The 14,540-nt window shown below is 36.5% G+C and overlaps 1 protein-coding gene across 10 annotated transcripts in view; it reads left to right on the top strand.

The window, feature by feature from the left end:
• PUM2 (pumilio RNA binding family member 2) overlaps positions 1-14,540 on the top strand; it is a 71,180-nt gene that overhangs the window by 17,006 nt on the left and 39,634 nt on the right. For all 10 annotated transcript variants that reach the window (XM_053972423.1, XM_053972424.1, XM_053972419.1 and 7 more), the window contains exons 2-4: positions 8,120-8,188; positions 13,860-13,965; positions 14,242-14,429. In XM_053972423.1, coding sequence (XP_053828398.1) covers positions 8,138-8,188; positions 13,860-13,965; positions 14,242-14,429 — 345 coding nt within the window. In that variant the 5' untranslated portion in view covers positions 8,120-8,137. The remainder of the gene's footprint in view (positions 1-8,119; positions 8,189-13,859; positions 13,966-14,241; positions 14,430-14,540) is intronic.

Genomic DNA, 14,540 nt, shown 5'->3' with positions numbered 1-14,540 from the left:
GTCCCGGCAGGGCGGTGGCGGTCTCAGGGCCGTTGGTTCTCGTGCCAGGCATTGGGCACCATTTGTAGCGGCGCAGTTGGGGGGACCCTCCGGGGTGTCCCCGGGTGCCCCCCTAAGCTGTGAGTTCGCTGGTAGCAGCAGGCAGGCAAGGAGACCCCGCACGGCTTCTGAGGGTGCTCATTAGATCAGGGTTTATTTGGGAGCATGGTTTCTGGGGGCGGGGGGAAGGGGGAGAGAGGGGCAGAGAGAGCACCGGCAACGAGAGCCGGCTAACAGAGAGAGCCCCATTCCCTCCGCACACTTAACAGGGAGATTCAAAATGGGTGCGGAATAAGATTGGGCCAATGGGATTACAGACACATGATACTTCAGGGGAGGATTACAGGCTTGGAATAAACCATACATTTTCGAGGAGTGAAACAGAGCATACCATTTAACTAAAATACAACACCACAGTTACTTATCAGTTGCTAGGAATGGGAGTTTGTGATATCAGCTCTACAATAACACAAAATAAAATTGTTTCCTGGAAATTCTGTTAGCATGACTTCTGGTATTTCCTCAGCCCCACTTTTCATAGGTGTGGTGTCCTTGTGTGTGTACATACATATGAAATAATTTTCTTCATATAAATGATTCTGTGTATAAATTAGTTATGTTCCATGGGATTCTTTAGGATCACATTAAAGTGGTGTTAAAATCCCATAATTTGTCAAACAAATTTAAAGTCTGGGGTTTTTTTTTAACTTTTCAGTCATTTGTGTAGGTGAGATGTTCTATTTCAGATTCCTTGGTAATAAACAGAAAAGTGAAGATAGTTGAGATTTCTAAAGAAAACACATCAACAAAAGGTATTCTTGATTAAAATGTAGAAAATTAATTTATGGAAATTGTACTTAATTCGAAGCCTGTGGATTCCAGTGTTCCAATTCTTGTTAACACATTTAAGACAGGCTTGTTGACTCTATTAGAATGAAAGCTATGTGTCATTAATCATTACAAAATACATTGAGATAAATTGTCCCTAGTTCCTGCTTGTGTAGATATCTTTAGAGTTTATACAAAGTTTTCATCTTCAGAAAAGGCAAAGTTTTAAGCCTTTTTTTTTTATAGTATATTGCCTGGAAAGCACTCAAAGTTTTTTTTAAGGTTTTTAATTTACTAAATAAAGTTTTTGAATGAGAGCAAATAATGAAGTAATGAAAGCTGATGTCTCAAAGCAGCAGCACATCAAATTAATGTCACACTTCTGTATAGAAGTAGCTGGATTGTTATTACTTACTGACAGAGCCTTTCTGTGTAGAATAGGATAATAATGGTTAGAAATTTGGCTCTTAAATTCCTCTAAACTTCTGTTACACCACTTGTAGCACTTGCTACGGCTACCACGAAGGGGATGCTGACTAACCAGCTTAACAAGAAGTGTATATATTTAAAATTAGAAAAAAAAAGAGTTTAGTAATATGCATATAAGTAATCAGCACCAGTTAAATTAAGCATGTTTAGACAGAAACTGCAACTCATATTTCATTTCACAGCTTTGTTTTCAAATTTCTGAATATATTTGGTGTCTTCCTTTTTTGTTTCTGGTATATTTATGAAGGATCATTGGAGTGAGAGTTGCAGAACACTGTGTGCAGCAAAGGAAGATGAAGAGTCTCACCAAACTACATGAGATTTGTACCTAAACTATTTCATATTGGTGATTAAACCTGTATGAAAAAATTTTCTTGTATTAAAAATAGTTCTTCAGTTTGATTTCTGGGCAGTAAAGGACCAGTCAGCCACTTTTTTTAAGAATTACTTTTTCTTGTAGCTCATTTGAATAATAAGCTAAAAGGTGTATGGGAAATATTATTCTAATCAACTGTTCTAATTAATTTTTTAAAAATAATTTCCTGTTTACAAAACCTCTCACTGGACAAGTTTTTATGGACTTTTTCTTCCATTTTGTAAAATTACATACTTCTTATCGCATTTCTAGATTAATTTGCAAACTTCTATTACCCTCCCTGCTGTGCTGTACATTTCTTAGAAACTCTTTTGAATGAAACTCTTACACAATTAAAAAACTGAGAAACCTGCTAAATTTATTTCATCTAAACTATATGCCCTATTTTTGTAGGAATATATCACTTCAACTTTTCAAATGGTACAAACAGTGTAACTGTTATAAATGGTTATGAAATCTGGTTTCAGTACAAACACATTAATTTATGTGAGCCTGGTAGCTCTGCCAGTATTTGGCTGTGCAGATTAAAATCCTGAGCTCGAGGACATTTGACAGTAGTTTAGGAAAACTTGTACAAACAGTTCCGCCAGTCTTAGGGCAAAGCTTGAACTGGTTGGGTGGGAAGGAGGATCATGAAGGCCTGTGCAAAGAAGAGGCAAGTTTCTTATGTGATGGAAGAGTTCATTTTTAGGGGGAGCAAGTACAATTTCTTAGAATCCTTAGCTGCTTTGAATGAGCCATCATGTAGTTCTGAAATGGGGGGCAAGATATCCATCATTTTCCTCTTCTTTGTGGATAGTGATGATATAATAATGATTTCTCTGTGTCATCTGTTGGCAGAAGACTATGCAAGTAAATCAGTATTTTCCAAACTTGATGGCGACTTGTGAGATACTATCCAGCATACTTGGAGATATATATATATATATATAACATATATGCATTTTTATACATGCTGTTGATAAAAACCTAGAGAATTCATTTATTCTCTGTGCAGGCTTTGGTGTTATTGATATTCCTGTTGAAAACAAGCTAGCAAAGAATGTGAGTTGGCTTTTTCAGCAGGCTGGAATCTGCTTTGGCTCAGGGTATTCCCCTGCCCCTTCAATGTGCTGCAGAAGCCCCACCTCAAAGTCTGCTCTTTTCTGTCATTGACAGCGTTCTCAGTGCTGCTAGGATTGCTTCTCAAACTACAATACAAAGCTCACAAGGAAATAAAGCACAAGAACCTTAAGATCCTGAGTGATTGCTGAGCCAAGCCAACTAAATTGAAAAATTTGATCTTGTTAGAATATTTGGATGTACTAGGGGTCGTAGAGTGCAGAAGTATAGTACTGCTCAGTCTGAGAATGAGTTAAGAAGCCAAAAATACTGCAATTGAAGAATTATTCACTTCCCTGCATAAGTTTTGGTTGGTTTTAGAATACTATTTTAACACAGTGAAAATTGTTAAGTGCTTACTGGAGAAAGATGTCGTTTTGAGATTGTAATAATATAAATATTTGTTAGAACTTAAAATTGGTTGCCTAAGTCTTTTGTCAGAAGTGCCTTACACCTTCTTTGTTTGGACTGCTTAAGGAGCCTGGACATTTTGGAGTATTTTGTGAAATTTTCAGTTGTGTTACTGTTCCATGTGGCCCTCAGAAAACCCTGCCTCTTATCAAAACACAGCACCTGTTGACTTTGAATTACTTAGGAGCAGTAACTTTCATTAACCAGTTTGGTAGTAAGTGAACCTCTGGTTCTCTGATGCTTCCAAGAGGTATGAGAAGATACATCTACTCAAAAGCAAACAAATCAAACAAATGTCTTGTTTTCTTTTAATGTTACAGAAAATAGTTGGTGCTTAGGGTACAAAACAGTTCAGTTGTGCTTCTTGTAGTTTCCTGTTCAGCTACTCAACAGCTTTTGTTGTCTGGGTGCACTGTGGGTTGGCCTCTTAATCAAAGTAAGGATGTTTTATGTAATTTTGGCAAAAATATTATAGAGTAGAAATCTCTATATACAGCTATTTACTGCACTATGGTATAACAGGTTTTGAGATGTGCAGTTTAGGCTGGTTATATAGTTATTGTTTCTTGTTCTTTGTTATGAATCTGTTCTAGATTTCTAATATTTATATTAAAAATACTATTTTTATTTAGTAATTTCAAGTTGGCCACCTATCTGAAAGGTTTTTGTTGAGCTGTCTTTTTGGGGAGCTTTTTAAATGTCTTGTTGAGTGTCTGACATGGCTTTACAATACAGTGTTCAACTTAATAGAGGGCTGGCAGAATTCTTATGTATTGGGTTTTCAAAATAGATTAAGTTGATCATAATGTTAAATCTCTGCCATAAGCATATATATTGCATAAAATAAATGCTACAGAAGAGCCACTCCTGTAGAATGCTGCTGGAAGCGTATTTTGCATTGAAGTCAATGAGTAAAATTAAGAAAAATGCAGGAGCATTTGCAGTGTAAACAGCAGCTTTGCTTTCTTCCCAGTCCCAGTGCTGTAATTACCAGGTGTTCTGTGTTGAATTTCTGGCCTAGGACACAACTTCAGCTGCAAAATATTTCTTCTTTGTCACAGTGGTTAGGGTATTCACCTGAGAGGGGAGGGATGGGATTTGGCATTTCTTAATGCAGAAAAAGTGGGTTTCCTACTTTCTGGTCACCACTTTTGATGTATAAAATAAAGTCATATTTTTCTCTTTGATACTGTATTTTTTGTTACTATTTTCTACAGGCCTTTTTTCAAAGAAGGAGCTGTTCTTTGCTTTTGCAAGAAAATGGTTACAAGCTTATTTCTGGCAAGATTCAGGGTTATTTGAGAGAGTAGTTGTCCCAAGATCTGGATGCCTGGATTTCAGAAATGGATATTACTGTAAGCAGTGTTCCTTGTGGTAATCCTAGGTGATTTCCAGTCAAGAGTGCCTCCCGAATTCTGCCCTGAGTTGCCGAGGGCAGGATTTCATGTTTCTGGTTGAGTTACCATGTAGGCAGCACTGAGTGGATGCTCCTGTCCCACCTCGCTCCACACTGGCTTCTCCTTGTTGCTCTCCCCGGTGTAGTGGCCTCTTCTCTGGGTGATCTGGTGAAAGTCTCATGCATGGAAAAGGAGCGAAAAAACCTTCTGAATCAGTTACCTCAATGGTTACCAAGTTCATTTAAGGGGCGTGCTAAAAACTGTCGTGTGAAGTGTGACAGGACTGTCCTCTACAGAGTCTCAACAGAGTAAAGGAACGGGTTTTGTGTAGGCCTCTAGATTTATAAAATTTATTTTAAATTTCAAGGAGAGAGAGGAGGTGTAAACTTTAGAAAGAAAGAGCCTACTAAAACATAATTTTGTTTTTAAACAGAAATTTTGTGTTAAAATCTCATTGCTAATGCTGCAATGAAAAATGGACTAAAATGTGCTGGTTTGTTGTATCTAGAACCTGTAGAAGAAGATGAGGATTTTCTGTTGATGTGTTAAGGGGGAAGAAATCATTAATGCTTAAGCCATTCTACCTATGTAACAGCAGTATGTGAGGAACTGTTTTACCTAAAGACAGCTCGGTATGTAATATTTGTGCATAATTTGGGGGCCCTGTGGAATGATCTGCTGTGTATTGGAAGTTTGAAACAGTTGTCCACTCCCTTGCCATGGGCAGGGACACCTTCTGTTAGATCAGGTTGCTCAGAGCCCTGTCCAGCCTGGCCTTGAGCAGTTCCAGGGATGAGGCAGTGATGTAATCAAACAAAACCAGGGAAAGAAACCTTGTAAATGTTGAGCAGTTCCACAGGCCTCTTTTTGACTTACGAATTATTCTGTAGAGCAGGGTATGAATAAAAATAGAAAAAGAGGGTTTTTTTAATGTTCTGAATTCGTGTTTTGAAAAGTATTAAAATGTTTATTTCTGGAACCTATGAATTAAGTTAATGCTGGTATTGAATTAGAGAAAATAAAAACTACTTGGTAATACAGATAATCCCAACCAAAGTTTTTCCTTTGGGGAAAGGGCATGTCTTTATACATAGGAGATCTAGCTAGGTGTCATTCTGGATGTTTTCTTCTGTTGTTGTAATGACAGGGCTGGGTTAGTGTTGAAGAAAGACATGGAGATACTGGTGCTGCCTGTGTTTCCTCCAGTTTGTAAACGATCTGTGAAACACAAATTTATGATATGGGGCAGGATCTTGTGGACTGTTGTTTTTGATGGAAAAAATTACTATTTTTTCTCTTGCTACTGATTAGCAATAGATAATGCTAATTTAATTTTTAAATTTTTAAGAAAGAGGCTGGTGAGCAAAATTAATGTTCACTCTGCTAAAATATATTTACAGTTTTCATAAAACTTTAGTTTCTTATAATGGTATTGGAACTGCTTAGAGGAAAAATGGAGTTAGCTGTGCTCTTACCCTGATTCTTGGATTGTCTTTTCTCAGAGACATGGAAGGAGGGGTGGCCATGGTTTTGGACTTCACTGAATTGTGAAAAATAAGCATTTATTATTAGGCCTTGCAACACCAGAAGAGCACTAAAACCACCACCACTGAAAGTTAAAACCAACAAAAAAAGCCAAACAACAAACCCCAAATAACCCACCCAAAAACCAACGCAACCAAAAAAATGATGCCTCTTTCAAGCTTGGTTGTTTGCTATCTAACAGTGATTTGGGTAGTGTTTATGGTAAATACAGTTTGGGAAGCTTTACTGCATATCTGTTTAGAGATCACTAGATCAAAACTACATATTGAGACAGAAGTACCTAAATTAATATTGGTTTGTAAATGAAACTAAAGTGTATGACCTCAGCACGAGCAGTAACCTAGCTAGGTAAGATAATCAGCTCCCTCAGCAATCTGTAGAAGAAATAACATTTTCAGAAATTGTAATACTCAAATTCAGAAGTCTTCAAGGTTTGAGTTTCCGATTTTTTTTTTAAGTAATTGCTCTTCTACCATTATATTTTCTGTGTGCATGCACAAATATTTGATTATCCCTTGGAGCTAATAAAAGTTTTGCATAAAATATGTATCTATTTTTTTAAATACTCATTTGTAGAAAAATAACTTTAGCTTTTTTTTAAGGATTTGTTAAAATCTGTTTTCAGTTTTTAAAAAACTAAAATCAGCCTAATTAAGTGTCAGCATTACTGGAATAAGGCCAGTGTGCTCATGTGCCTACCCCATAATTCAGTCTGAAACTAAATTTGCTGTTCAGTATCTCAATGAAATTGTTGGGAAGTGATTTCATACTTCACCTTAACTAAAATACTGTTCTTCATGAGGGAATATTTCTTTGAGCTGCGAAATTTCTTTGTCAAAAGCAGAGAGACACTCAACCCCAGAAGTTAATGGCTTAGAATGATTGAGGCAATAACAATAGTTTGGGAGTAAAATTTTGAGGATGGAGCATCTATTGGCCGCTTTTCCAATGCTAAGAAAGAGTTGTTTGTGCCAGAATGTTGAAAGCACCAGATTGTTTCTTTGCCTAGTATTTGTGCATCTATTGAAAAGTGTTAGTTATGTGTTATCAGCTGTGTGGAGTAACTTCAGTTTGGTTTATTGGCTGGTGTAAACAGATGGATTTAGTGGTGAAAGTGACTTCTCAAGCGAGCAGTGTTGAGAGGGAAGTTAATCTTAATTTGAACTTGAATAACTTTGCCTGCTGGATGTCGCTATTTGGAGAGAAGAGAAGGGAAAGAAACAACTCTGAATTTCCTTATATTGTTTGTTTTTCTAAGCTTATCCTGGCTTTGAAAAGTCCTCCTGGAAACCATTTTCTCAGAAAAGAATAAGCCCAGTGCATTGTGTCTGTGCCATGTTAAAAGGAGGTGGTTTGTTGCAGCAGCACCACTTACTTTAGTAAAATGCCTTTCATATTTACAACAAAAAAAAAAAAAAAAAAAAAAAAAAAAAAAACACCTGTGGAGAAGGAAAATGTGATTTCCTGTAAGAAAACATGAGGAATTGTGATAATGCACTCAGTTACTAGATTTTAAAAGCAACACATTGCTAGTAGGTTTTCTGACCTGCCTTGTGAGCTTTTCTTTGTTTGCTGCCAGGTGTACTCAGTAACAGTGTGCAACAGTTCCTCTCCTTTCACCTCTTTTTTTTCACATTCATTGCAAATGTACTATTGGCTACCGTTTCTATATTGACTAATATCTGTACAGATATGTGGAGATTAAACTGTTTAAGTCTCTTGGAATTTCTTGCATGTTGTTATATTAGCAGGGTACATTAAATTGGTCACTAGCTATATCTATTAATGAAATCCAGACTTCTGTTCAGACTGAATTGGGAAGCACATTTTTTTGTGTGCTCTCAATATTCAAAAATCTTCTGGAGTATTGAAAACTCTAACTTTTGAAAAGGTATTTGACTAATGGATTTTTCTTTCTGTTTTCCCTCTACAGGTTCGATCTGTGGATGAGATGAATCATGAGTTTCAAGCTCTTGCCCTAGAATCTCGGGGAATGGGAGAGGTAATTATTGAGGGCTGAAAATCCAGTTGGTGGTTTGGAAATGTTGATACAGTTTAAGTCTAAATAATACAACATGAAGCAAAAAGCTTCTCTTAAGAACAAGTTGATTGTGTTTGTCTTAGGTGAAGAGAAACTAATTACATTAAAAGAACATTGGGATTGCTTTTGTCTGGTTCTGCTGGGTCTATGTCATTCTTGTTAGATGAGTGATAGTTGTAGGGGAGTGAAAGGGTAAGTTTTTGTAAGAGTGTACAATTCTATGAAAGGAGACATGTTTTCACTCTCGGTGTATCTAAGCTAGTGGAACAATTGCTTGCTACTCCTGAGAAGCCAAGGAGACTGGGATTTGAAAAAAAGGTTTGGCTCCAGGTAAAGTGAACTAGCATACCCAGCAGAAATGTGTGGTAATTTACTATTTTTTCGCTGGTAATTACTCCTTAAAAGATTTTACTAGGTTGAAGAATGCTGTTATGTAATTTAGCTGGAGGGAAGAAGGACTATTTCTTTTGACTGATTTAATTTGTTTGGGATTTTTAAAGTCAGTGTAGTTTAAGGTTGGGGGAAAAAAATTAGGAACATGAAGGATGGCTTGACTCCTTCAAAAGCAGTTCCCTCAACTGTTTAGAAGGTAATTGACAAGTATTAGGGTTATTTGCCCTGATCGGACCTGGTGGAGAAATTAATGTTGAACTAAGATTTCAAATGTGGATCCTTTTGTCTTGCTGGATTTTTACCTAATTCAGTTGATAGTTGAACCAGTGACAATATTGCAGCCTAACTTTCTCAAAATGATGGTCGGAGTCTTTATGGAAACCATAACTACTGGTGAAAAATATGTGCTGTGTTCTTGTTGCTGACTGTTTCTGAGCAGACACATGGCCATTGCTACTTGATTTTTTTTTTTTTTTTTTTTTAAAGAAGCATTCAGGAATCACTTGGCTTTTCAGCAATTTTTGCTTCATCCAGGGTTGTCTTTGAACCATCTCCCACTTGAAAAAAATAATAGATGAAGACCTGTTCTTTAGAAGCCTGAGTAGCCACACTTCTCCCCTCCCAGTTCTTAAAAGTCCTTTTGAAAAGTAAAAGTGTTAGTGAAGTATCTGTGATAGTACAAGCAGTGTGATAGAGTGGATGGGTAAAATTCATGGTGGTATTTGGTCTTTTGACACCCACAAAGTACTCTAAAAAGATGGAAAGCAGTGAAAGTGAAGGATGGCACAAATGCCTGGGAATTAAATTACAGTATAGATGACTGTTCATACCAGTCTTCATTTTAGGTTATCTCAGATGGAGAGATGTATTTCTGCATGATTAGGAATCTGTTGGTTTGTTTTCATGGCATTCAGTGGATCTATAAAGATGTTTTAAAAAAACACACACAAAGAGTCAGAGTTTTGATACACTGCAGCACTGCAGCATCAGAAATTGATACTATATTGTGACCCTGCACTCACCAGGTTTTTTTGTGTTTTGTTTCAATGGTGTATTCCAGGTATCTTGAGGTAATACAGGTTCACATAGCTAGATTGACTTACTCAGTAATTTTCTTGATGTATTGCACTACAGTAAAGTAATTCTGGGATACATTCCATGGCTCTTTTAATCTTCTTGATTATAGCCTTCTAGAATATTAAAGGAAACATCCTTACAAAGTAAGCTCGAATTGGTAGAGGCTCCTACGTGCTATCTTCCATATGCTTTGAAAGGTGTGAGAGGTCATGTCAAGTGAACTGTTTCTAGCTATTGGGAAATCATGTTCCTTATTTTCTGTGTCTACCAGGATTTTTCTCTGAACTGAAATTAATTTCCTTTTCATAATTCTAATCTTTACCGATACTTTTCTTCACAACTGGGTATCAATACTTGGCATTTAGGAGGCTGTTAAGTCTGTGTTGCAGACATCTTTCTCTAAATGTGTTTCACAATTTTTGTTTGGTTAAATTGTTACATTGTTTATTCACAGATGATGCTTCTAGCTCCAGCTCCCAAAATCTATGGTGACCTGTACTGTCACGTTAGTATTCTAAAGAAATAAGAACACATGGTGCTGTTTCTCTGTGGGCATCTGTTTGCTATATCAGGGCAAGCCAGAGTGGGCTGCAGGACTTTAGTGTGACCCACTACAGCCACACAAAACTTAGTGCCAAACAGAACAGTAAACTAAATCTTCTTTTGATAATATCTGTTGGTTAACTTAAAGGGTCAAGGCACTAAGACTTAATTTTAGTAACAAAATATTCATTTCTAGTGTCAAAACTTCATTCAGAGAAATTCAGCTAAGGTGTTCACTGAGCTCTGTAGGAATAACTTGTGATCTTAAAAATAAAATTTAAAAAAAATTTAAAAATCCTTAATTCAAGAGTCAGCAGCAGAGACTGTGCAGTTTCATATCAGAGAGCTGGTTAAGAGGCAGAGTTAGTATAGCTGCTTGTTATTATTTACGTGTGGTAAAGGGCTTTGTTCATCTGGCAGACACCTAACAGGGATCAGTGCTGCTACTGAAAAGGATACATTTAGTGTACTTTTGGGAGAGTTTAGTAAGAAATACGACAACCTTCTCCATTATTTTTACTTATAATTGGATGTATCTTTGTAAAGTTTGTGTTTTATTGCACTAAATGCAGAAAATGTTGAGGAAAACACATGCTATCAAAGAGTAGAGCACAATGATTTTAACCATCTGCATTGATTTGAGATGACTTCTAGATGAAGTCTTTTCCGGTAGAACTAATCAAACACATTGTTCTTCCTGTCTGTTTCATTTTTCTGAAAAGTACTTATTTTAATTCTACAATTAGAAGAATTGACAACTGATAGGGCTGTTTATTTGACAATCCAAGAGCTACTACATTCATTTAAAAAGAGCATAGTGTATGTTATACCCATCTGTCAAAATAAACAATAAATCTAAATCAGTGTCTCTCAGGGAGTTGCAATATTGTAAACTTTGTAAAATTGCATTTATTTAAGTATTCAAGGGACTTTGTTGTGTAGAAATTTTATGAAAATCATTTCAGTAAATCTGTTTTAATCTTCAGTAGTTTAAATTTAGCCTCTCAGTATGGATCATGCGTTATGTTTTGTGTTAAAGATACTTTATGCTCTTTGTGTAATAAAGTGCATGAAGACTGAAAGTTGAATTTATTTGTTTGAAATTTGAGGTTAAGTAGTTCAAAATAAAAAGGGCAAACCTCAAAAAAACCAAAACAAACCTTAAAAAACCCACACAAACAACAGCAGCAGCAAAATCTCCCCCTGAAACAACTTGTACTTTTGCAGTGAGGATTATTGCTTCTTTCTGCCAGGGGACAGTTTTTCCTCTCATACAAATCATATTAATGAGTTTTGATATCAAAACCAGTATTGCAGTGCCTTCTGCTCTAAATTTGCTTACTGTTCTTAACACTGAGTTGTCTGAACAAACCTGTCTGATAGTGGAATTTACTATCCTAATTCCAGGGTAAGCATACGTCAGGTAATTCTCATTTTATGGCACTTGAGATATTACTAGATCTGTTTTATTCTGACAGGGTTGTGTTAGGTGGTGACACCTTCACTTAGGTGTTTCAAAGCTTTCAACTGGACACATATTTGAAATTGGCTTAGACAGCATTTAAAATAAAATACGATTCCCAAAAGCAAGGTTCTTTAGATAACATTAAATGCTTGTATTCTGTTCTACCACTCTCCTAGAAAATGAAAATTAGGTAGTACTGCAAACCTTTTACAAATAGAAAGCTAAAAATGACATGTAGATTCCATAGGCAGATCTGAATTTTGTAATCTTCTGCTTTTAGTTGAAATGCAGTTGTAAGATTCCATTAATCTATTTCTCTGCCTTTGGATAGTTAACTTCAGCTCTTAAATTTGAGGTAAACTTAATATCCTGCTGCTCGCAAATTATGTTTGGTTGACACCTGGTGGTGGTTCTACAGTGCATTCAAGAGTGGGCATCTCTGTCAGGGCAGATCACAACAGTACAGCATTTCTTGCAAGCATAACATTCTCCTGTAGTTTCGTGGAGCTTTGGCTGCTTATCATCTTCCCACCTGAATCCTTCTCTGTTAATGAATTTCTGTAAGGAGCCTAGGGATTTTAGGTTAACCAGTCAAACACCTTCATTTCTGGTAAGAGCTCTGGGCAGCCCAGGAAAAGAGCAATCTTCAATTTGTCTAGAGGAGCTCTTGTCACCTCTTGTTGCACTCTTAGTACTGGGGCCTGCAAGTGGCAGTCTTATCCACCTCCTCTTGAGGCTGTTTTCACAAGCACTTTCACTGTCATGCTAAGAAATCATCTATATTATATACTGACTCCTGTTAGTAGTTTCATCAAGACTCATACCTACCACCTGTGAAGTTCAGAAGGGGTTTTAAGTCAGTTAAGTTACAGAAGAAGCAAATTTCCAGAATGTACTCATTTATTGCAGATAGGGCAGGGGACATCAGATCCCCTGAGCAGCTTCATCAGATTACGTTTGTTTTTTTCTAATTTCACAAAATTTAAAATTCTAAATACAGCATTACATTATGCAGAATCTGATGGATTGTGCAGCTTTCTTCTTCCCTACATTTTGCAAGTTGTTTTCACTTTACTTTCTGTTGATGTACCTTGTAAAGTACCTATTCTGTCTAAGAATGCATTAGTTACATATAGGGAAAGTATGACATGTAGAGTTTGGCTGTTGTACTGTTACTGATGGGAAAAGGTACAGGAATAAACTAGTAAAATCAAAGTGAAAAGGATGCTAGTATTTGAGGAATTCTTGTTTGTGTGGTGCTTCTGTCATGTCACACTAAGTCCTTCTGTTGTTGAAGACAGTACAAGAAGTACTGATGTAACATGACACCGTCTGTTTTACAAGTAGGAATGAAAAAACCATACATCTAAATAACAGTGTTGGTATGTGGAACTTCACATATGAATGTCACAGATTTTTAACAGCCCTATGGTCTAAAGGACCATAAGGACTTGCTACCATATGTATTAGTCACTTTCTGAAATTTGGAACGTGATGCATTTCCAAGTGAAGAGAAGTTCTCAATGAACTGCTGCTCTTTCTGGTTATCACAGTATTAGTTAACAGCCAAACTTCTGAGTCTTTAGCAGGAAGGCACTGTTAGTTAAAACTTCTGAGAAGATTGTCTTGACTTAACACAGGGATTACTTTGATTTGCTTTTTTCACAGCTGCTTCTGTATTTCTTCCTCATAACTTCAGAATCTCAATATTGTTGGGGTTATTTTAGCAATTCCTTTTTTGCAAAAAAAGAAGCAGGTCAAATTTTTACAAGGGCAGAATGAGGAAAGGTAGAATGAGGGAACATGGTTTTAAATTAAAAGAAGAGAGATTTTTGATTAGATATAAGGAAGAAGTTCTTTACTATGTGGGTGGTGAGGCACTGGAGCAGGTTGTACAGAGAAGCTGTAACTGCCCTATCCATGGAAGTGTTCAAGACCAGGTCAGATAAAGCCTTGAGTAACCTGCTGTAGTAAGTGGCAATCCTGCCCATGGCAGGGAAGTTAGAATTAGATGATCTTTAAGATCCCTTCTGACCCAAACCATTCTACGATTCCATGATGTAAAACTGATTACTTGCATATCCTTTTAATATCCTCTGTTATTTTTGCCCATCTCTAAGCATATTTAAATAAAACCATCTTCTTTTATAACAGCTTTTACCTGCCAAAAAGTTTTGGGAACCTGATGATTCAGCAAAAGATGGACAAAAAGGGATATTCCTTGGTGATGAGTGGAGAGAGACTGCATGGGGAGCTCCTCGTAAGTGATTGCTGTATATGTACTGAAAAATCAGTCATGATTACTGAATGTTATTCAAAGCAAATTTTGTAACTGAATATTACATTTTACTTTCATTTTAGTTGTGAAAATGTGTACTGCATGGTGATTGTGTTTCAATAACACTTTTTGAAACCGTGATTTGGAATTTTTTATTTACTTTTTGTCTTAATATTGCTGTTGTAATGAAATGCACAAACACTACAAGTTGTATTTTAAAAAATACTATAGTTTTATTTATTTATTTGTTTTTAACAGACCATTCTATGTCCCAGCCTATTATGGTACAGAGAAAGCCTGGACAGGGTTTTCATGGAAACAGTGAAGTAAATGCTGTATTGTCTCCACGATCAGAAAGTGGTGGCCTTGGAGTGAGCATGGTAGAATATGTGTTAAGTTCCTCTCCAGCTGATAAATTGGATTCACGGTTTAGGAAAGGAGCTTTTGTAAGTAATGCAATGTGTTAAGCTTGCCTGGTTACCCACTATGGTCTTTGTTATATGGTTATATTTTCTATTCTCTTTGTCTGATTTTAATTTTTAACTCATTAGAAGGAA

Source organism: Vidua macroura, chromosome 3, assembly GCF_024509145.1.
Source record: "Vidua macroura isolate BioBank_ID:100142 chromosome 3, ASM2450914v1, whole genome shotgun sequence".
NCBI lineage: Eukaryota > Metazoa > Chordata > Aves > Passeriformes > Viduidae > Vidua > Vidua macroura.
The sequence above is the reverse complement of the archived record's forward strand: the minus strand, read 5'-3'. Positions and strand labels throughout refer to the sequence as shown.